General features: G+C 48.0%; 1 protein-coding gene across 2 annotated transcripts in view; it reads left to right on the plus strand.

Annotated features, from left to right (window-relative positions):
• The window catches only part of OTUD7A (OTU deubiquitinase 7A), a 153,744-nt gene extending 131,755 nt beyond the window's left edge, over window positions 1-21,989 (plus strand). For both annotated transcript variants that reach the window (XM_063091893.1, XM_063091895.1), the window contains exons 9-11: window positions 17,697-17,811; window positions 17,992-18,076; window positions 20,568-21,989. In XM_063091893.1, coding sequence (XP_062947963.1) covers window positions 17,697-17,811; window positions 17,992-18,076; window positions 20,568-21,989 — 1,622 coding nt within the window. The remainder of the gene's footprint in view (window positions 1-17,696; window positions 17,812-17,991; window positions 18,077-20,567) is intronic.
• The last annotated feature ends 2,736 nt before the right edge of the window (window positions 21,990-24,725 follow it).

The raw sequence follows: 24,725 nt of genomic DNA on the forward strand, positions 1-24,725 counted from the left end.
CTGGCTAGAGATGAGGGGGAGATGCTGACGTGAACAAAAGCCACCCAGCCCTCCAGCCTGCAGGGACAGGGCTTACAGGTGACCACAGCAAGGAGACGGACACTCAACAGCACACAAAATGTGTTATGTGCAGAAAAAAGTTTTTGCAGAGCAGCTTGAAACGTTGTCTCTTGCCACTTAGAAACAACAGAGCAAGTTTATAAAAATGAGCTGGCTGGGTATCTTACAGAACCAAACGCAATAATTCTACCTAGCAGGACATGAGAGCAGTTTTTAATCTGTATTTGATGCATAACTCATAGTTAAATCAAACACTAACCTATGTTTCAATATCTTTCAGGCCAAATAGAATGTAACATTTTATTTCCAATATACTTGACAACAACCATGCTTTTTCTTATGGGATTAATTTAAGAGAACCAATCTCTTTTTAAGTAGAAATTTATCTTAACCTGTTATGAAGGTTATTAAATATTCCATTGAAAGGAGTTTTATAATTTTCTTAATATAGTGATCTAAAATAAAGTGATTTTTACTCAAGATCACTTCTTTATTATACCCCAACCAAATTAGCCCATCTGTGTACCTACCTGAATACAATAATGGCAGAAATATGTATCAATGCCAATTACAGGACATTTTGATGAGAATCAGATGAGTTTAAAAAGGCTTAGGAACCAGAAAGTGCCTTAAAAATATGAATGACCTCATTGTCCTTGCAATTGGCCTTCCTTCTCTTCAACCACTTTCTAAGTTTGCCAGTGCCCCCAAAAGCTGGGTTCAGGATAGGGTAAGAAGTGTAGCTTTGCCTGCCCTGCTGCTCAGCCAGCCTCACTGGGCGTGTTCTGTTGCTGCCCTGCCTGGGAGCTCCAGAGCGTGGCCCCTGAGGAGTAGGCCCTAGTCTGCAAAGGCCCCTTGCTACAGAGTAAGAGGAAGAGGAGGGAGCAGGGGACATCCAGACTTTTAGCTCAGACCCCTGCACCCACGGCTGTCATCTTTTCTTGTGTGTGTGTGTGTGTGTGTGTGTGTGTGATAACTTTATTATAACTAAATTTTATATTCTGCAAAGAAACTCTTGACATAATGTGAAGCCAAGACACAGACTGGAAGAAAATACTGGAAAAGGAATTGTATATAAAATACATAAAGAATGCATAAAACTCAACAATAAAAAACAAACACCTCAATTTTTTAAAAAAGAGTGAAGGGCCGACCCTGTGGCTCACTCGAGAGAGTGCAGCACTGGGAGTGCATTGGTGCTCCCGCCACGGGTTCGGATCCTATATAGGAATGGCCAGTGCGCTCACTGGCTGAGCGTGGTGCGGACGACACCAAGCCAAGGGTTACGATCCCCTTACCGGTCACACACACAAAAAAAAAAGAGTGAAAATACAAACAGTTACCTCACCGAAGAAGGCAAATAAGCATGTAAAAATGTTCACCATTATTTTTCACTAGGGAAAAGAAATACCAAGAATGAAATACCAATACATACCTTTAGTAGGTGTGTGAATAACCCAACTGTGGTTCATCTATTTAATGTAATTCTAATCTCAAAAAAAAAAGAAGAAGAAATAAGCTATTAAAACATGCAAAAACATGAAAAATCTTAAATGCATATTGCTTAGCTTTAAGAAGCCTGTCTGAAAGACTGCATACTGTATCATACATACTGTATCATACTGTTAATATGGCATCCTGGGAGAGACAAAACAAAACTGATGATAAAAAAAAAGTGTTGCAATTGGAACATGTGGTGGCAGGTTGATAGTGGAAGAATTCTGTATCAGGCTTTGGTGGTTTATACTTGCCTCCACGCATTTGTCAAAACCCACAGAATTTTACAGCACAAAGAATAAATCTGTATTTATGCACATTGAAACAAATCACTGAAAAGGTCAGAGTATCCCAGAATTAAATGCAGAATGTGACAAAGGAATCTAACTATTACACATATACAAAGCAAACTCACTGCAGATGGTGAGAAAATGGGTGCTGACATAAGGAACTTTGGAAGTGAGTGAAATATGCAAGATTAAAGGCAAAGGGAATCAGACATAAACAGTGGACTTCACTGATTAAATTCTATCTGTGGGGTACTAGCTAACAATCCAGAAACTACTACACATCCACTGGAAATGAACAATGAAATCCAGTATAAAACAAGAAATAAGGCAGAAAAATCTAGCAGAAGCAGGAAGCTTTTTGGAGAACACAAGGTAATTTATGCTAGAATAGCTATTTAATAAAATAAACATTAAAAAAATTTTACTCATAGAGCAACACTTGTAGAACACACAGATTTTTACACTGTATAAAACTAAAAGGAATGCAGGAAGGAAAGTCTTCAGTATTTCTCATTCCTTAGTCAATGTAGAAGTTCTCACAATGGGAACATTCCCAGACCTAAGTTCATGTGGAATAGCCTACACCTAGAGTTCACATGATGTATTAGTCAGAGTTCTCCAGAGATAGAATCAGTAGGATATGTTATAATTATACGAGGGGGATTTATTAGGGAATTAGCTCATGTGATTGTGAAGAGAAGTCCCATGACAGGCCGTCTGTAAAGTGGATGCCAGTAGCATCCAGTAGTCTGAAAGCCTCAAAACGAGGGAAGCTGATGGTGTCCTTGTTGTAAGTCCTGGAACCCAAAAGCTGAAGAGTCTGGAGCTGTGAGGTACAGACAGGAGAAAAGAATATATCCCAGCTCCAGCAGAGAGTGAGAGAAATTCACCTTTTTTCTCTATTTTTTGTTGTTATTGGGCCTCCAACAGATTGGATGGTTTCTTCCCATATTGAGGGAGGATCTTTCCCACCCAGTCCACTCAGGCTCTCATGCTAATCTCCTCTGGGAACACCCTCATGGACATACCTAAAAAGATAGCTTTACAAGGTTTCTTAACACTCCTTTTCTACTCAAGTTGACAGCTAGAATTAACCTTCACAAGTCCACACCTTGTCAACTTGGTGTCCATACTATCTCCCTAAATATACTTAATCTTCAAATGGGGCAGTAATATAATAGTTTTGCCTAACATGATGCAACTATCCTGAGTACAACTGAAAACACATTAATCCCTTTCTCAGAAGAGGAGGTAAAGTCCTTAGATGAGATTTACCCTTCTCCCAATATCCCATGACTTAAATGCAAATACTATGATGTAAAGTTAACAATATTTAAAGGCTGATATAAAGTCAATAAGCCTCATGACACACAATAAAGTATAAGAGAAACAAAACCAAAGAAAATTGCTTAATATGTGTACAGTATGTACACATAGAGACATATTTTTAACACAACAGGGAGGACAATTACAATCTTCATTTCTGTAACTGGTCACGGGGTCAAAGCTGGTATTTATAACTAACCTCTTCTACTACCCATTCTGTATTACCTTTGCCTTCAGCCAGCACCTCAACTGGTTATAGTTCTTTACCTGGTGGAGTGACCCAGACCTTCATCCCTGAAGAGTCTGGGCCATCTGTAGTCTTGCCTAGACTTGGTTGTTATAATTTTCCATTGACCTTAATCACAGGGCATGGTAGTACTAAGAGACACCCTAAGGGATCTCCCATATTCCAGATACAATCTTCCTTATCTCCTTTGTGAAGTAGTAGTCCAACTTCCCCTTGGTAATCTGTGTCAGTCACGCCAGCCAAAACCATAACTCCTTTCTTAGTCTGTGGATTCAGAGGCATGAGGAGCCCAAAGTGGCCAGGTGGCAGCTTTAACTTCCAGTTCAGGGGGATCATTGTTGTGTCTCCTGATGGAAGCATTCCTCCCTCTGGAACCAAGAACTCTAGACCTCTGGCAGAGCATAAAGTCGCAGGGACAGGAAGCAAAAAATTTGCTAATGGATCCTTAGGGTGAATGGTGAGTGGTGCCACTTCTGTTTCTACCCCTTGATTCCTGGACCCGTGAACTCTAGCAATGTGAGAAACAGTACCATATACTGGGTGTTGACTTAGAGCATATACAGCCTTCTGGAGAACTTTGCCCCCGGCTTGCAAGACACTGTCACCTAGCTGACACTGTAACTGCGACTTCAAAAGGCCATTCCACCATCCTATCAGACCAGCTGCTTCAGGATGATGAGGAGCATGGTAAGACCAGTGAATTCCATGAGCATGAGCCCATTGCTGCGCTTCTTTGGCTGTGAAGTGAGTTCCTTGGTCAGAAGCAATGCTGTGTGGAATGCCATGATGGTGAATAGGGCATTCTGTGAGTCCACGGATGGTAGTTTTAGCAAAAGCATTTTATGCCAGGAAGGCAAATCCATATCCAGAGTAAGTGTCTATTCCAGTAAGGACACAATGCTGCCCCTTCCATGATGGAAATGGTCCAATATAATCAATCTGCCACCAGGTGGCTGGCTGATCACCCTGGGGAATGGTGCCATATTGGGGGCTTAGTGTTGGTCTCTGTTGCTGGCAGATTGGGCATTCAGTGGTTGCAGTAGCCAGGTCAGCCTTGGTGAGTGAAAGTCCAGTTGCTGAGCGCACGTGTAACCTCCATTCCTGCCACCATGGCCACTTTGCTCATGAGTCCACTGGGTGATGACAGGGGTGGCTGGAGAAAGAGGCTGACTGGTATCCACAGAACAGGTCATCCTGTCCACCTGATTATTTAAGTCCTGCTCTGTTGAAGTCATCCTTTGACGGGCATTCATATGGGAAACAAAAATCTCCACATCCTTTGCCCATTCAGAGAGGTCTGTCCACAGACATCTTCCCCAAATTTCTTTCCCACTGATTTTCCAATCATGTTCCTTCCGTGTCCCTGACCAGCTGGCCAAACCATTGTCTACAGTGCATGAATCAGCATATAATCACACATCTGGCCATTTCTCCTTCCAAGCAAAGTGCACAACCAAGTGCACTGCCCGAAGTTCTGCCCATGGAGAAGATTTCCCCTCACCACTGTCCTTCAGGGACGCCCCATGAAAGGGGCTGTACTGCCAAGCTGTCCACTCTCAGGTTGTGCCTGCATATCATGCAGACCCTTCTGTAAACTAGGCCCTAGTCTTCTCTTCCTCTGTCAGCTGATCATAGGGAACTCCCCATGAGGCCACAGGTGCAGGCTGGGGAAAGAAAGCAGTGTAGCAGAAGTAGGAACCATGGGCATTTGGGCCACTTCTTCATGTAACTTACTTGTGCCTTCAGGACCGGCTTGGGCCCAATCACGTATATACCACTTCCATTTGATGATGGAGTGCTTCTGTGCACGCCCAACCTTACGGCTTGCTGGGTCAGATAACACCCAGTTCATGATGGGGGGCTCAGGTCGCATGGTAACTTGATGGCCCATAGTCAAACTTACAGTTTCTGCTAAAGCCCAGTAGCAGATCAAGAACGGTTTCTCAAAAGGAGAGTAGTTATCTATGGATGATGGCAGGGCCTTCCTCCAAAATCCTAATGGTCTGCTCTGTGATTCACCTATAGGGGGCTGCCAAAGGTTCCAAACAGCATCCCTATCTGACACTTCAAGCACCATTGGGTCTGCTGGAGCATGTGGCCCAAGGAGCAGAGCAGCTTGCACAGCAACTGGACCTGTTGCAGAGTCTTCTTCTCTTCTGGGCCCCACTCAAAACTAGTAGCCTTTTGGGTCACTCAGTAGATGGGCTGGAGTAACACACCCAAATGAGGAGTGTGTTGCCTCCAGAACCCAAATGGTCCCACTAAGCACTGTGCCTCTTTCTTGGTTGTAGAAAGGGCCAGATGCAACAACTTATCCTTCCACCTTAGAAGGGATATGTAGACATGTCCCACAGCTGGAAATTTAACTAGAAATTTAAATCCACATATTAGGCCCCTGAATTTTAGTCAGACTTATTTCCCATCCTCTGACATGCAAATGTCTTACCAATGAGTCTAGAATAGTTGCTGCTTCATGCTCTGTAGGTCCAATCAGCATAATGTCATCAATGTAATGGGCCATGTAATGTCCTCTGGAAGGGAAAAGTGATCAAGATCCCTGTGAACTAAATTGTGACATAGGGCTGGAGAGTCTTTATACCCCTGAGGCAGGACATTGAAGGTGTATGGCTGGCTTTGCCAGCTGAAAGCCAACTGCTTCTGGAAAGGGATGGAGAAAAAGGCATTTTACAGATCAGTAGCTGCACATCAGGTACAGGGGATGTGTTAATTTGCTCAAGCAGTGAAACCACATCTGGTACAGCAGCTGCAACTGAAGTCACCACTTGGTTAAACTTAGATAATCCACTGTCATTCTCTAGGATCCATCTGTCTTCTTCACAGGCCAAATAGGAGAGCTGAATGGGGATGTGGTGGGAATCCCCACTTCTGCCTCTTTCAAGCCCTTGATAGTAGCGCTAATCTCTGCAGTCTCTCCAGGGATGTAGTATTGCTTTTGATTTACTATTTTCCCAGGTAGAGACAGCTCTGATGTCTTCCACTTGGCCTTTTACACTATAATAGTCCTCATTCTACAGGTCAGGGAGCCAATGTGGGGATTCTGCCAGCTGCTGAGGGTGTCTATTCCAAATATGCATTCTGGAACTGGGGAAATAACGACAGTATGGGTTCAGGGACCCACTGGACTCACAATGCATCTGACCTGGGCTAAGACTCCATTAATCAACTGACCTCCATAAGCCCCTGTTCTAACTGGAGGGCCACTGTGACATTTCGGGTCTCTTGGAATCAATGTCAATTGAAATCAAGTGTCTAATAGTCCCCAAAAGGTCTGATTATTTCCCTTTCCCCAATGCAGTTACTCTGGTAAAAGGCCGCAGGTCCCCTTGGGGAAGGATGGGAGAAGAATTAATGGTATAAATTGTTGGTAGTGTACCAGGGTCCTTCCTCAAGGGGATCCAGCCACCCCTTCATTCAAGGAGTTCTAGGTCTGTAAACTGGCTCAAGTCTGGGAATTGATGGAAGGGCCATGGCTCTCTGTTTTCATGATTCAAGTTAGACTTTTGTCCATTTGACCCAGAAGTTTTCTGTTTATACAGATCAAGTAAGAATTGAGCAGGCTTCCTATCTATTTGACTTCTAAGAACACCAAGATTAACTAACCAACACCATAGATCTACAAGAGTCAGATTATTCTGATTGTCGCTTTGCCTCTGCTGTCCATTATGGTAACTGTGCCCACCTTGCCTTTGTGGGTTGAGTGCCGCCACTTGTTCCTGCCACCCCGGGATCCAATTAGTTCCATTGCATTTAAGTGTTACAACTACCTGACTACGGTTCCCACTGTAATGTCTGGTATACCAAGAAGAGCAATAACAGGGCTCTTCGGGGATTCTAGGGCTCCCCTCACAAATCTATTTCTCAAAGTATCGGTAAAAAGCATGTTTTCTGAAGCCTCCCGGTGTGGGTGAGTAGGTTTCACATGATAATCGACTCTAGCATTCCAATCTCCCTAAGCCTTTGAATTCCTTCATCTAGACTTAACCAAGGGAGATCAGGCATCTCTAACTCACTCTCAGTGGGCAATCTTTCAATCCATATTTCAACCAACCAGCCAAACTGTTAGCACCTTTCTTAAGTTCCTGAGCTGCAACATAAACGCAGAATCTCTGCTTAGTGGATCCATATCAATAAATTCAGCCTGGTACAATGTTATGTTCCTTCCACCATTATCCCAAAACCTTAATATCCATTCCCATACACATTCTCCCAGTTTCTGCTTGCGTGAAATAGAAAACTCATTTAGTTCTTTTGGAATGTAACACACCACCTCATGGGTCACGCTTTGTACCTCACCTTTAGAGGCCCGCACCTTGAGTCTAGTTATAGGTCTAGAATCAAAGATGGGTGGCGGGGTGGGTCCTGAGGAGAACCAGCATTGTCTTGCTCAGTGACTGCCTCAGGGGAAGCCATTACTGTGTCCTTAGGCAATGCAGAGTTAAGCCCCTCAAACAGAGATGGAAAAGCCATATCTCTGAGGGTGGGGGTAGGGAGTTCATTTCTGGCAAATGAGACTCAATGCAGTTTAGGGGTTCCATGTCCCCAGCCTCATCAGGGTCTTCCCACAGATCCCCATCCCAACTTGCAGGATCCCATTCTTTCCAAACCAATGCCCCCACTTTAGCAGTAGATACACTGCCAGGCTGATAACTCAACAGCTGCTGTAGTTCAGCCAGTCTTATGGTGAGAGCTTGTGTTTGATTTTTGGCAATTTCAGCACTGAGGGTACTGGAGAGAAGATTCTGGCCCAGAGCACACTTAGAAATTTTTAGGTCATCTACATGGCACTTGAGCCAAGAATTCACATCCCTGACTCTTCGTTTTCTTCCCTCACTTTGTCCAGCAACTCGCCAGACAATGTCATTATAGTCCTTGGATTTCCACAAATACTTAAGGTATTATGCATACAGTTGCAGTCACTGCATCCCTTGCCTTTTACAAGTGGTGAATCAGGAGTATCACATGGATTTATTCTCTTTGAACAGGTCACGCCATGGACTGTCAGTGCTCTCTGTATTATAAGTTGAGCTGTTAGCACCTGAAGCCCAGAAAACTGAAGAAATTCATCTTTACGATTCTGTTTCTCTAGAACCACTCCCAGTACCAAAATCTGTATTAGTCAGGGTTCTCCAGAGAGACAGAATCAGTAGGATATGTTATAATTATATGAGGGGGATTTATTAGGGGAATAAGCTCATGTGATTGTGAAGAAAAGTCTCACAATAGGCCGTCTGCACACTGGATGCTGGTAGAGTGGCCCAGTCCAAGACTGAAGGCCTCAAAACCAGGGAAGCTGGTGGTGTCCTTGGTGTAAGTCCTGGAGCCCAAAAGTGGAAGGGCCTTGAACTCTGATATCCACAGACAGGAGAGAAGACAGTATCCCAGCTCCAGCAGATAGAGATTCACCTTTTTTCTCCATTTTTGTTCTCTTTGGGTCCTCCTGTCATTTTTGATATTGTTGATTCTTGACCCATGGACCTCACAGAGGTCCACAAGGCATGTGATCAGTATCTGTGGGCGGGACTTACTGGTTATGGACCTGTCGTTGGCTTGCAGAGGGGCATGGGTCCAGAGAGCTGAGTCCTGCTGATTCAATGCACAAAGGGCGTGTTTACCCCTCAGACATCTGCCCACTGGTCCCTGCCCTACCCTAAGGACCACCAGCGCAGGAGCCCTGAGGCACAGTTTCAAAGGGATGCCAACTGTGGTCAGCTCTGTGGACAGAACTAGCAGAGGGTCTTTCACTAGTACCCGAGGGCCTAGAGAGAGGAGAAAGCAGACGTGTGCCCAGATTGTCAGCCTCTGCCACGAGCCTGGCCCATCCCTTCCTGAGCTACACAGCAGGCACAGACATCTGGCTCCTCCACCAGGCCTCCCCAAGGTGCCCATGCCCATGGGAAGAGTGCTACCAGGAGCCCACCAGCAACCGCCACACTGTTCTTGAATTGGCCCCAGCCCTGATCTCTGCATGATCTGTGGGTCTCTCCCTTGGGCTGTACCAGGCTTCTGTGGGCCTACCTGCCACTGATGCATGATGCTGGAGCAAAAGCATGCTTTCCACAAAAACCCCCCTTGAGGAAAGGGGAGCAAAAGCACAGGCCACCTGTCCTGCCTACTGGACTCCCTGCCCTGGAGATGGGTGCAAACATCCTGGCCGGCCAGAGTGACTACTCTCAGAGAAGACCCCTGGATGCCTTGTCCCACGAGGACACACCTGACTCATGCAGTGAAAACACACTCCGGGGGCTGACAGTGTCACCACCCACTTCTGGCATGAGTTCTGGAGCCCATGGATTGTTTTAGGAGCTGCACGCTCCCTTAGCCTGAGAGCTTCTTTAACAGTACAGTTCCCTTAAGTCCATCAGTATTTTTTCCACTTTTGTCTTAGTTTGGGCAGCTATAACAGAATACCATGACCGGCTGGCTTATAAACAACAAAAACTTATTTCTCACAGTTCTGGAAGCTGGGAATTCCAGATCAAGGTGCAGGCAGATGCGGTGTCTGTGGGGGCCTCTTTCCTGGTTCATAGGTGGTGGCTTCTTGCTGTGACCTCATGAGGTTGAGAGCGAGAGGAAGAGCTCTCATGTCTCTTATCATAAAGGCACTAATCCCAATCATGAGGGCTCCACCCTCGTGACCTAACCACTTGCCAAAGGTCCCACTTCCTCTTACCCTCAATAGGGATTAGGCCTCAACGTATGAATTTTAGGTGACACAAACATTCAGTCTATAGGAATCTTATTCCGTAGACTAACAACCAAGCTAAAGATCATGTCTGCATATAAACTTTCAGCCAGAAAATTTTTATCTACCACCTATGGCCTTGCTGCCCTGCCCAGCTCCATTCTTGGGGGCTGGACTCAGGCTACCTCCAGGGCCTTACCCCTCATTTGACATGTGCCCATTATTTATAATGGGGGATAGAAGGCGGAGGCCACATCTCCCCCCACATCCTCTGTTTCCTTCTGCCTGAGCTCCTCTTCCTGTAACTCAAGGATAGAAAGCCACAGGCGGTTAGCCCACACATACAGCGGCCTGCCTGGCTCCTGTTTCCTAGCACTGCAGCCTGCTAGGCAGGGTGACCACGGGTGAATGTTCACCTGAGTGTTTGAGGCCTGCCTCTCGAGAGCACGGACTTCCCAGCCCAGAAAGTGGAATTCCCATTCTGTGTCCCTCCTCTCTCCACAGTGCCACCTTTTAGGAACCAAATTCCATATCAGGACAACTTACATTCATGCAAAACTGTATATGAATATTTATAGGCGCTTTATTTGTAATAGCCAAAAACTAGAAACAACCCAGATGTCCTTCCTGGGTGAATGGTTAAATGAACTGTGGTACATCCACGCCATGGGATGTGGACAAGTGCTCAGCAGTGAAAAGAACATACATGATACACATGATAAATTGAACTGGTCTCAAGGAAATTACACTGAGTGAATAAAGCCAATCCCAGAAGATTACATACAGTGTGGTTCCAGTTATGTAGCATTATTGAAATGACAAAATTATGGAGAGGTGAGAACAGATTAGTGGTTGCCAGGGATTAGGGACAGGGAGTGGTGTGTTTACAAAGGGACCCTATTGGTGATGTAACTTGTCTTGACTGAGGTAATTACACAAATCTGTACTTGTGGTACAATTGCATAGGACCAAACACACACACACACACACACACACACACACACACACACACACGCAGTTGAGTGCATGTGAAACTGGTGTAATCTGTTACAATCAGTAGACTATATCGAGGTCAATATCCTGTTGAGATACTGTACTATTGTTAGCAAGGTGTAACCACCAAGGGAAACTGGGAGATATGTACACAGGACCGCTCTGTGCAAAGGTACTTCAAAAAGTTCATGGAAAAGCAGAATTGAAAGGTACTATGAATCTTTCCATGAACTTTTTGAAGTACCCTCATATTATTTCTTACAATTGCATGTGAATCTATAGTTATCTCACCATGGTAAGTTCAATTTTTTAAAATGTGTTCTTAGAATATGATTAAACATGTATTGACTGGCAGGGATATTAATAGCCTAAAATGATTAAAAAGCCTAGTTTACCATTTTTTCCTAACTACTTAAAACATGAATTTGGGGGCAACAATTTGGATAATTCATTCTTCTTTATTGGTCTTTCCCAGGAATCTGCTTTTGTTTTTATTGGCTTGTCTAGTATTTTTCTGTTTTCAGTTTCATTGATTTCGCTCTTATTGTTATTATTTCCCTTCTTTTCTCCCTGATTTGAGTATAATTTGCTATTCTTTTTCTAGTTTCTTAAGGTGGAAATTTAGATTACTAACTTTGGACCTTTCTTCTTATCTAACATAAGCATTTAATGCTATAAATTTTCTCCTACGCACTGCTGTAGCTACATGACCCAAGTTTTGATGTCTTATATTTCCATTTACATTCTGTTTAAACTATTTTTAAAATTTCCCTTGAGACTTCCTCTGACCCATGGATTATTTAGAAGCATGTTGTTTAAATCTCAAATATTTGGGGATTCTTTAAATTTGTATTGTTGGTTTATACCTTTGTTCAGCTGTAGTCTGAGAACAAGCTTTTTATAATTTCTATTCTTTTACATTTGCTAAGATTGGCTAAGAATACATTCTATGTTGGTGAATATTCCAGGTATGCTTGAAAAGAATGTGTATTCTGCTCTTATAGGGTTCAATAAATGTCAATTAGCTCAAGTTCTCTGGTAGTGTAGCTCGGATTTCTGCTCGTCCTGTCAATCACTGAGAGAGAAGTAGTGATATCTCTGACCACAACACATTTGTCTGTTCTTCCTTTCAGTTTTGTTAATATCTGTTTCATGTACCTTGAAGCATGTTAGGAGCGTGCACACATATAGGGTTGTTACGTCTTCTTGGATGGTTGGCCTCTTTATATTCTGTGATGTTCTTTTTCTTTGGTAACAAGCCTTGTTCTGGAATCTACTTTGTCTGCTATTAATATGGCTCCTCTAACTTTCTTTTTATTAGTGAATATCTTTTAACCTACTTATGTCTTTATATTTATAATGGATTCTTGTAGATGGTATGTACTTGGATTTTGCTTTTTTATCCAATCTGGCAATTTAATCTTTGAATTGGTATGTTTTGACTATTTACATTTAGTGCTATGAACAATACAGAGGGATTAGAATCCACTGTCTTGCTGGCTCTTCTCTAATTGTCTTATTTGGGTTAATTGAGCTCTTTAATGATTCCATTATATCTCCACTATTGACTTATTATTATGTCTCTATTTTTTAATTGTTAGTGGTTTCTCTAGGATTTACCATAAACATCTTTAATTGATGAGATTCTATTTTCAAGTGATATTATTCTACTTCATGTGTCATCGTGTAAGGATACTACAACAGTGTTCCCCAACCCTCCCTCCCATCTTTTGTGCCATTCTTATCAGACACTACTTTGACAGCTGTTATAAACCCATAATAGCAGCTCTCTGCTTTAGACAGTCTTTCATCTCTCAAAGTAATTAAAAGGAAGAAAAAATGAATTTTATTTTTACATTCATTTATTCCACTTCTATTGCTCTTAATTGCATAAATCCAAGTTTCTTTTTTGGGTGGTGGGGGATGGGCAGCTGGCCATTACAGGGAACCAAACCCTTGACCTTGGTGTTACAAGATCATGCTCTAACCAACTGAGCTAACCGGACAGCCCAAATCCAAGTTTCTACTGGTAGCACATTCCTAGCACCTGAGAAATTTCCTTTACCATTTCCTGTAGAGCAGTTCTGCAGACAATGAATTTGTTCATTTTTGTTTGAGAAAGTCTTTATGTCTCCTTTGTGTTTCAGAAATATTTTTGCTGGGAATAGAATTCTAGATTAGCAGTTTATTCTTTCAGCACTTTAAAGATGACCCTGCATTATCACCTGGCTTACCTGTTTTATAATGAAACATCTGCTGTAATTCTCATCATTTTCTCTGTATATAATGTCTTTTTTCTGTGGCTGTCTTCAAGATTTTCTCTTTGTCTTCATTTTTCAGAAGCTTTAAAATGCAATGTATAGAAACATTTTTGTTGTTGGTGGTGGAGTTCTGTTCTCTTAGCTTATCAGATCTGTGGTGATATTTGTTATTGATTTTGGAAAATTCTCAGCCATTATTTCTTTAAATATTTCTTCTATCTTGTTTTCTCTCTCTTCTCCTTCTGGGATTCCATTCACACAGAATTTAGGCTGTCTGGCACTGCCCCATAGCTCTTGGATGTTCTGTTCTGCTTCTCAACCCCCTTTTCTCCTTTTGTGTTTCAGTTTGGGTAATTTCTATTGACCTATCTTGATGTTCACCGATTGTTTTCTTGGCGTGTAAAGTGTACTAATCAGCCCTTCAAAGTCATTCTTCTCTATTATTGTTTTCTCATTTCTAGCATTTCCATCTGATTCTTTCTTATAGATTTCTTCTCTCTGCTGAAATTATCAAATCCTGCATGGTATCTACCTTTTCTATTAGTCTTATCAGTTACTTTAAAATTCCTGTCTGATAATTTCAACACCTGTGTCATATGAGTCTTGTTCTGTCAAATGTTTCATCTCCTAACCCTGTGTTGCTTTTTTCTTCTTTTCTTATGCCTTAGTTTTGTTTTTTTGTTTTTTTTAATCACTTATGTTGAGTAGGACAGTAAACACTGAGGTAAATTGCTTTCATACCTGGAAATAGGCATGCCTTTCCTTTTGCTAGGCCTTTAGTGTCCAGGTTTGAATCAGTTCTAGTCAGGACAGCTGGGGGAGGTCACTTCCCTCCCTAGATCCAGGGATACTGTGCCTGCCTAAGATACAGCCTTAATCATAATAACAGAGAATGTTAACTTTGGTGCACCCAGTGTTTATTGCCCCACCCTCTGCAATTTAATTTTTTGCTCTTTAGTAGAGATAGGAGAGAAAGATCTGTGGAGAACACTTTTTCAGAATTCTTGCCAATATTTTTTGTGAGCACCAGGTTAGGTCCCATGGAGAGAAGCTGGTAAATGCATGTAAATTTCCTTTATATCTTCGCCTTCCAGGATTCTATATTATTTCACTTCTTTTACCAATTTAACAATTTTAGCTGAATTATTCTTACTGGGGTCCAGCTGAGTCATCCCCACATAAGGACATGTCTGTATCTCCATGGAGGCACCTGTCTTTTCTTAGATTTGGGGTTAGTTTGTTCCCCTCTGACTTTAGCTGTCTGGTAGACTAAATTCATGTGTGAATTTGTAGTTTACCTGACTTGTAATGGTGGAACAATGCTCTTTCTGCTTTTTACAACCCAAACAGAAACCAAAAATTTCCATTCTTTTTTGGAAAGTAAGTATCCAAAATATGTCCAGGCTAGTTTGAGATGGTGCCTATATGTTCCCAGGCTAAAAGACAGGAGAGAGCCCTTTCAAAGGAAAAGAAAAAAAGGAGGAGGAGGAGGAGGAAAAAAACAGACAGACCAAAAAAAAAAAAGCTTTCCAGGCCTATTTTGAAAGCATTTGCTATTCTTGAGATTTGCCACCAGAGGGCCACCTGCCACATGGGCTACACCTTCCACTGGGTAAGGCCTGGCTTCCAACAGGGAAATGTCAACGCATATGGTGAGACAGAGACATCAGAAGCTATGGACACACACACACACACACACACACACACACACACACACACACACACACACACACACACACACCCCGAGGCTGAGCCGCATATGGTGAGACAGAGACATCAGAAGCTATGGACACACACACACACACACACACACACACACACACACACACACACACACACACACACACACACACACACACACACACACACACACACACACACACACACACACACACACACACACACACACACACACACACACACACACACACACACACACACACACACACACACACCCCGAGGCTGAGAGCCTGCCAGGACCTCTCTAGGTGGCTGGCACTACACTTTCAGTATATTCTAGCCACTCAACTGGGGGCAGCCCAGGCAGTCAGTTCTGGGTTGAGGGTGGGAATTCCCAGGACTCCACAGTATGGAGGTGGGGGCAACAGGGGTGTGTAACTATATTTGTTAAGGTGGCTTATCTGAAACAAAGAAACCAAAATCATAGTGGCTTAACATAATAGAAGTTTGGTTCCCATGCAAATAAAGTCTAAAACAGGTGTTCCTGATTGGCAGGCTGCACTTCTCCAAGGGGGGATTCCAGAGCCCACTCCTGCCATCTTGCAGCTCCACCATCTGCCGCAGGTGCCACAGATTGGAGAAGGGGAGCCAGGGAGAGCCCCCAACCACATCACTCCACATGTCCTCCCTCGCTTGTGCTCACAGCCCACGGGTGCAGCTAGGAACCTGCTCCCTCCTAGATGCTGGGGATGGGGGCACCTGGAAAGTGTCATTGTGGCTGGGCAGGTGTTTTCCAACAGCAACTCTGCCCTGGGAAGAGGGTGATAGCCAGACCCAAAATGCACAAGCTGCAGCTGCACCCACAGGAGCTGCTTCTGACAGATGGCCACTGTTCCCGAGCAGTGTTTCCCAAATTTGCTTGATTTTAAGAACCACGGGGGATACTTATCTAAAATGTAGTTCTTGATTCCTCTCCCTGGACACTCTGGTTTGGCCCACCTGTGTGTGGGGGCCTGGAACTCCAGAGAGCTGTGCTGCTCTAGCAGGTCTGGGAAACAGCACAGATGCAGAGAGCCTCTACCGCCGCCTGCCCCATGGGTGGGGGGAAACCAGGCCAACCCCCTCTGTGTGTGTGTGGTGACTCATGGAACTAGGAAACAGGCTTGTCTCTGAGCCAGCCCTGCAGCCCTCCCCCTGCGTGTATCTACCCTGCAGCTCTGCCCTGGGAAGGGCGGCCACGACAGGGCGGAAGCCAGCAGGCTGGGGAGGCAGGCCGAGCTGCCCCTGACCTCCTAAACCTGAGCACTGCACTCCTAGTCTCCAGCCAGACGACATGAAAGCCCCGGAGGTGGGAGCTGGTGGGCAAAGCTGCAGCTACCTTCGCTTCCACAGGAGGCAGGGACGCGGGAGGGGCAGTTACGTGCACTCACATTTTTTCTTTAGCAACACTAGAGGGAAGCATTGAGTCAACGTTTCCAATTTTTTAGAATATCAACTATTAATGTCTTAGATTTCATGTATTTATTTATCTTCATGTTCTTGTCATGGCACCCTGGCCATGAATCATGGGCTCCAGCAAGGAGCAGAGCAGCTGGCCAGAGGCCCTGAGCTGTGCTCCTCTGCAGTGGTGTATGACTCCTGTGAGAGGGCCTGCAGGGGAGCTGAGGGAAACCCCCGTGGAGGAGGCTGCTGCTTGATCGGAGGGTGGACTTGGGGATGCTGTCTCCCCACTTCTTCCTGCTCCTCATCCCTCACAATGCCCTTAGGAGTCAGCCATGTCACTAGGAACTCCTCTCACTGGGTCCTGCAGCAGCTCAGAAGCTCCCAGCAGATCCCAAACAAGCTATGCCCCAGCCATTCGGGTGGCCCAAGATTTCTCACAAGCTGTGTGTTTCACTCAAGACATTTCATGATGAGAAATGACCAGCCAGTCGCTCATCACTGTTGAGGCCATCCACATGTGACCTCAAAAGACTCCCCTGACCACGTCTTAGAAAGGCTTCCCATCACTGCCTTCTACTTGCTGTGTACCCTTCCAAGGCTAATCACTACCTGACACTATGGGGTGTTCATTAACCTGCTTTCTGCCCCCAGCAAAGGTGAGCTCCTTATGGGCAGGGGCCAGGTATTGATACAGACCTGTTGCACGAAACACAAACGAGCAGAGGTCAGAGATGCCCTCTCTCACTGGATCTGCACACTCCACCTTTCTCGGGGATGAGAGGGAGGGACCTGCCCCAGGCCACACACAAGGTGGCAATGCACAGTGTGCCTAGCCTGCCTAGGTCCTTCCTCGGAAATAACAGATGCAGCAATAGCTTTTTCCCCTCCTAATGCCCACTGGGGTAACTGCCATCAGACAGACCCAAAAAGGCCCAGAGCCCAGGTAAAGCCTCCAACCGCTCTCCAGTATTCACAGTAAATACAAAGGTTTTAAAACTATCAATAGTGTTTTTGAAACCTGTTGTCATAACGCTCCTGCTGGCACAGTTGTTCTGTGTGTATCTCCATTTGGTTTACTTATCACTGACACACTTGGCCTTGGAATTCCCTTCCTGTCCTCCCTGGGGATTGCTGGAGCTCCCAGGCTCCAGGCCAGCCAGTGTGCTGCCTGGCACCGTGTGTCTCTTCTGTTCCAGCCGTGATCCCCTTGACAGACTCCGAGCACAAGCTGCTGCCTCTGCACTTTGCAGTGGACCCAGGGAAGGACTGGGAGTGGGGGAAAGACGACAACGATAACGCACGGCTGGCCCAGTAAGACCATAACCTGCCCCCTCCCCCCTCAGCGCCCTACAGGGAGGGCTGTAGCCTGGGCTTCCTAGGGAGGGGCTGGACCGCCCCTGCTCCTCCTGGGACAGCTGGCAAGCAGGCGGGAGGGAGGGTGCGCGCGTGGGCCAGCTCAGGCCGTTTCACTCAGTGTTCTTTTCTCTCCAGCTTCATCCTGTCACTAGAAGCCAAGTTGAACCTTCTGCACAACTACATGAATGTGACATGGATCCGGATCCCCTCAGAGACACGGGTGAGCCTGGCGTGTGCCTGGACCTAACCTGGTGGCTGCAGTGGCTACTCAGCACTGGCCTGGCCAGAGTGCACTGTCTCAAACACTTCCAAACGCTGGCCTGCCCCAGCTGCGCCCACAGCCCGGGAGGCCCCCCTCCTCTTCCCAGCCCCATGCAGCTGGGGCCACCCTGGCTGTGGCTTGAAATAGCTCTGCTTGGCCCTGGTGCATGTGTGTATGCGTGCGCATACTCTGGTTAGGGGGGTTAAGGGATTTTTGTCCCCTTATTTTCTGCAGAAGTAGAGGAATAAACACGCCCACTCAGAAAACAAATTGTAGGCAAGTCACAACACAAAGCTATCTCTGCTGAGATCAGAACATGATGTGCTGCTGCAGAGCGGAATTAATTATAAACTATGTGTGGGTCCTTGGAAAAGCCAGGCAAGGGAGAGTGAATCCTCAGAGCCCCTCCTCCTCCCCTCCTGGAGGCGGGGCTGGTGGGTAGAGCTGGCAGGGCAGAGAGGAGATGGGCCCATCCGCCCACCCGCCCACCAGGCCGCCTGCCCCTGGGCAGGGTCTGTGCTGCCGCTGCTTGCAGACACTGAGAGGATTCTGACTGATTGATGTTTTTGCAGTCTGAGTAGTGAACTCCCAGGGAAAGGGATTTGTAAAAACTGCTTGCAGATAGCTGGTCCTCTCCAGACATCAGTTTACTTAGGCATGAAGTGGGGTTCATAAGGAATATTAAAGAGTGAAGTGAGACAAGCAAGCAGGGACCTAGATGCACTTGGCACGGCTGAGAAGGCTTCGTCCTTCAGTCTCTACCCGTCCTTCATCTTCATAGCGCTTCAGAGGCAGGTACCGATGCCCCACTTTACTGATGGCACAGTGATAGCCAGAGTCTGCATACTGTCTCACAAATGCCTGGAGCATGCCAGTCTTACTGTGGACGTTCTTTTCCAGCACCCACATGGCTTGTGGTGGGGGCAGCTCTAGATCTAGAATCAGGAGGTGCTCGGGCTGGGCACAGCTCTGCCCTGCAATGAGCAGGGCCCCTTGCCAGGTCTTGGTGGCCTCCACGTCAGAGGTGGGGCTCTCACATCAGAGGTGAGACAGCCCTGGCAGGGGCCCTTGCAACCAGGGCACCGCAGTCTGCGCTCCTCATTCTCTGGGCTCCAACCAGGCACCTATTAGCACGCCAAGCACAGCTCCCTTCCTGGGACCCAGTCCCCGAATTTCCACCCTTCAGTGTCTCTGGCAAACTGGTTTAAGACTTTTCATTCCTTCCAATTCCACGTAGGAAGGGGAAAGACATAATATGAGACCAGGAGGTGGTAAGGGCAAGTTCTGCCCACTCCTGCTTCTGGGTGACCTGGTTTCAGGAAGGTCACCCCTCTCATGAATCTGCTTCAGAGGGGAGGGACAAAAATAAAGTGGGAGAGCAATGGGCCTTCTCCAAGGCTCCTACCCTGGAGGGCAAGAAAGACCGCACAGGTATGAGCACCAGTTCCTGCTGCACCCAGCTGCTGGCATGAGGGACCACCCAGTGACGCTCAGTCAGAATTCTCCTCACCCAGGAAGGCCCTCCGCAAAGCAGCAATAGGTGCTGCCTTTCCTCTGTAAATCCCCACCTCCTTTCTGACTCTCCACCTGCCCCAGATATTGGTCCTGGCCATGTTCCCATATGGCCTTGTCCTCCCCTAACTGGCTGACCCCAATCAGTGAGTCTCATCCACAGGTTCACAGAGATGCCGGCCTGTGTCCTGCATCTCCCCACCCCCACGGGAAGCCTTTTCTGGGAATGGTAATGTCTTTTCTGCTGAGCCCAAGCCTATTTCAGAATCCTTCTCAATTTAGCACTCTGCTTTGCCAGACAGAGAAAGGAATCCCGAAGGTGATTTGTCACTGTTGAATCAAGGGGGTGTTTCTTCCGAGATCCAAAGAATGAGGTTCTGAGGGCAAGGTTTCTATCCCCTGCCTGTAGTGAGGTGAGACATACCTGTAGGAAACACTTTTGTGTAAATAGGTGTCCTCACCTGAAGGCCACTACCTGTAAAGGGACCTGTGTCTGGTCAAGCAGGCAGCCTCACCTGGGTGGAGCACCAGGGTCTGGACATCGTAATTCTCTAAAATGTGCTGAGGCTCTGGGGCCCAAAGCTAGGTGGGTTATCCGCACTCTGCAGGCACTCCTCCACTCGGGTTCTAGACCACCAGAGAGAAAGGGCGTGAGTGCAACAAGGCCTCCCTGGCCACATGGCACACACAGATTAGAGGTCCCTACCAAGCCCTTCACAAACACCTTCAGGCCACCTTTTCATTCCTGCAGCAGACCAGGGTTACTTTCCCTTGAGTACCGCCCATCCCAATCTCCTAGACACCAGAACGGCAGTCAGGACTAGGACAGTGAGGCTCGAGGTCCCCAGCCTCAGCAGCACATGGGTACGGTCTGTCTTCGTCGGCCCCACGTGGGTACAGCTCATCTCTAACCACTTTCCTCCCTCCCTCCCCACAGGCGCCCCTGGCACAGCCAGAGTCACCGACGGCCTCAGTGGAGGAAGACGTGCAGTCCCTGACCGACTCGCTGGACTCGGACCATGACTCGGTGTGCAGCAATTCAAACAGCAATAACGGCAAGAATGGCAAGCACAAGGAGAAGCAGCGCAAGGAGAAGGACAAGACGCGCGCGGACTCCGTGGTCAACAAGCTGGGCAGCTTCAGCAAGACGCTGGGCATCAAGCTGAAGAAAAACATGGGTGGCCTCGGTGGCCTGGTACACGGCAAGATGGGCCGCGCCAACTCCACCAACGGCAAGAACGGTGACACAGCAGAACGCGGCAAGGAGAAGAAGGCCAAATCGCGCAAAGGCAGCAAGGAGGAGTCGGGTGCGTCGGCGAGCACGTCGCCGTCGGAGAAGACCACGCCGTCTCCCACGGACAAGGCGGCGGGAGCGTCTCCGGCCGAGAAGGGCGGCGGGCCGCGGGGCGACTCCTGGAAGTACAGCACGGACGTAAAGCTGAGCCTCAACATCCTGCGCGCCGCCATGCAGGGAGAGCGCAAGTTCATCTTCGCCGGCCTGCTACTCACCAGCCACCGGCACCAGTTCCACGAGGAGATGATCGGCTACTACCTGACCAGCGCGCAGGAGCGCTTCAGCGCCGAGCAGGAGCAGAGGCGCCGCGACGCCGCCGCCGCCGCCGCCGCCGCCACGGCCAAGCGGCCGCCGCGCAGGCCGGAGGCCGAGGGCGCGCCGGGCCCCGAGCGCGCCTCGCCTGGCCCGCCGACAGGGCCGCCCACGCAGCTGGTGCTCAAGTTCAAGGAGCGACCGAGCCCGGGGCCCGCGGGGGGCGCGCGAGCGGCGCGGGCGGCGGCGGCGGGGGGCGGCGCGGCCTCCCCGGGCCCGGGCGGCGGCGGGCGGCGCGCGGGCGCCAACGGACCAGCCCCCGGCCGCAGCCCGCCGGCACCGGGGCGCCAGAGCGTCATCCACGTGCAGGCGGCGGGCGCGCGGGACGAGGCGTGCGCGCCGGCCGTGGGCGCGCTGAGGCCGTGCGCCACGTACCCGCAGCAGAACCGCTCGCTGTCGTCGCAGAGCTACAGCCCGGCGCGCGCCGCCGTCCTGCGCACGGTCAACACGGTGGAGTCGCTGGCGCGCGCCCTGCCCGGCGCGCCGGGGCCCGCGGGCGCGGCCGAGCCCAAGTCGCAGACCTACACCAACGGCTTCGGCGCCGCGCGCGACGGCCTGGAGTTCGCCGACGCCGACGCGCCGGCCGCGCGCTCGAACGGTGAGGGCGGCCGCGGCGGCCCGGGCCCCGCTCAGCGGCGCTGCCAGCGCGAGAACTGCGCCTTCTACGGGCGCCCCGAGACCGAGCACTACTGCTCCTACTGCTACCGCGAGGAGCTGCGGCGGCGGCGCGAGGCGCGCGGGGCGCGGCCCTGAGTGCGCGGCCGAGCTCCCGCCGCCGGGCGCCCGCTCCGTCCGCCGGTGTCTCTCCCTCACCCGGGGCCAGCGCGGGCCGGCGCCGCCGCGGCCAGTGCTGCGTACGTGTTTGGTCAAACGTTCTCATGGTGCCTGAACCTACTCTGACGCCACTCAGGTAGTAGACGGATAGGAAACAAGTCATACTGTGGAAGTGGGTGTGCTAGCCTAGCCTCTGCCTCGTACCTGTGGAAACTCAATAGCCATTGCGAGAGTATTTTTGTTCCTCGATAAGAAAAATAAAAAGTTCGCAGCCCTTTGTTTTCAGAAGGGAGTGTTTTACATGCTTTTTTCCTTTTTCCCTCCCCTAGCCACTGACCTCTTCCCGGTAGCGGTCACGTGTGTGCAGTGCGGTCGGTGCCCGGGGTTAGGAGCGAGCGCCAGCCCGGGACTGCGGTGCAGGCTCCTGGGCGGGCTCCCATCCGCCTCCCGCCCGAGCCCTCGGAGAGACCAGGCCCCTTGCCGCTCCGGTGGTCGCTGCGGCCCCTTAGGAACACGCCCCTCCATCTCATAAGTAGCGCCTCCTCCCACCGCCCCGGCTCGAGCACCATTCACACTGCCATCCAAGCCGCGGGCGTCGCAGAGAGGCCACCGGACAACCTACCTCGCAGGGCGCGGTGAGGTGGAGCGATCGCTCCCGGTGCCGGGCAGCTCAGGTGACAGGAGCTTTCCAAAGACACCTTGGGTCTAAAAAGCAAGATTCGGAACTTATATTTGGATTTGCCCATAGATGAGCAAATCTGACAGCCTGCTCCCATTTCTCCCTTGAAGACGCTTCCGTAGTGGACTGTCTCTGGAGGGCCCTAGGAGGTGATCGTCGGTGCCCCAGGAGAGAGGCAAGGAATAGACCCCTTGGTCACTGTGTAAGCCCGCACTAGGCTGCTTTGAAACCCGGCCTGCTCCTCTATCCCAAGGGAAGGGGCTGAGGGAAGCCGGGAAGAAGCCCACCCCACCCCTCTCCTGCGTCTTTCTGGGGTCAGCCAGGTAAAGGGGCTCACAGGGATTGGGGCCCCTCAGAGGGCAGGGATGACTCTGCCTCTGGCTCTGTAACACATCGAGGGAGCAGCTGTTCCCTGAGCGGTCTCTTTTTTGGTGCCTCCTACATTTCTTGAGGAAAAAAAAAAACGTGTCCTTAGCTACCCTGTTTTGAGCAGCAATATGCAGCCTCTTCCTTCCAAGATTACCTCTGGAGAATACCGTTCTTGGCCAAGGACACCGAGGAGCTAAACCTGCCTCACTAAGGAAAGATCTTGTTTTCAAGAAATATGGATAAGATGGGTAAAATCCTCACTAACAAAAGGATACTTTAAAACCTGTGAGAGCCTTAGAATAGCCTCTAATAATCCTAAGAAAGAAAGGAGAAAGCGCCTGGCTTTGCTGTGAGTGTGTCAAAGTGCACGAGGTGGCCATCTCTTCGTCGGAGCCAGCTTCTCCTCCAGAAAGGATGCTTTTCTCCCGACCATAAAGAGCAGCAAAAAAACAAAACAAAAAAAAAAAGCGGGGAGGTTTTTTTTTTTTTTTTTTTTACTTGTTTGAAGAATTATAATAAAAGAATTGAGTATCTCCTGTGAGTAATTCCTTTTTGTTTTTAACAATTCCACAGCATGTGGAGTTTTGAGTAATTTATTCAAGTTTTGCAGAAGTGATTCCTTAAAGCAACATTATTTATTAAATAGAATCTTTAAGAAATTTTTTGAAAGTTTTACTTTTCATGCCAAACAATACTTTCAATGTGTGGTAATTACTAACATCCATGTCCCTGATATTGCTGGGTTTCTTTTGTTACTTACAAAAACAAGTAGTTTTTTAAAAAAATCTCTCATAGAGAGGGTCTGTGGCAGCTTTTTGGACTGATTCTTCATGTCACGCTGAGCAGCTGCTTTGCCATCCAAAGCTACGCGGGGTCACAGAAAACGTCGCTTCAAGTGTAGATGCCAGCCGCTCATGCTCCTCCCTCCTAGGAGGTTGAGACAGCCAACCTTAAACACTCTTAAATGTGCAGTTCAGAAACCAAACTCGTACACACAAGAAGTCAAGGAGCATAAAGGATATTCACGTGGTTTTTTTTTTTAATGTTAAAAGAACCAACCAAAAATTTCCAAAACTGGCTGTGCAAATCTTTCATCTTTCTCATGCTCTCTGCCAGGTTTTCAAAAAAAGGCATACAGAATAAAAGTGGCCCATTGTAATAGAGTAAAACCTTCCAAGCCAGGCAGCGGAATACATACGTATTATCAAAAAAGGGTGACCTGTTCTATCTCCTTGCATTTCCAAGTTACCTCCACCCCACCCCATCCGATGACAGATGTGGGGGGACTAAGAGCCTGAGTTCCAGCCACTGGCCTTGCGAAAGGCCCCAGCTTCCCAGCATGGTCACGAGGCCGGCTGGCCACACCTGGCGCCTGTCTGTGCCTGCTCCAGGCTGAAACATTTCCACTCTGTCCACATTGTTTAAGAATGGCCATTTCCTTTTGTGAGAGATCTGGACCTGTCCTTCCTGTAAACAGTATTAAAAAATACAGAAGTGAGAGAGCCTAATGTTATGTTACATTTCCTAGTCCTGTGCTCCATGGTGTTCAGAAGAGCTCTTTAGACTTGGTCCCTGGCCAGAGACCAAATTAGTAAATCAGGCTGGATAGGAACTATGAGAAGCTGTGTTGATGCATGTGGGCCAACGGGTTGCCTAACATTTTTCTC

The sequence above is a fragment of the Cynocephalus volans genome, chromosome 3 (assembly GCF_027409185.1).
Source record: "Cynocephalus volans isolate mCynVol1 chromosome 3, mCynVol1.pri, whole genome shotgun sequence".
NCBI classification, from domain to species: domain Eukaryota; kingdom Metazoa; phylum Chordata; class Mammalia; order Dermoptera; family Cynocephalidae; genus Cynocephalus; species Cynocephalus volans.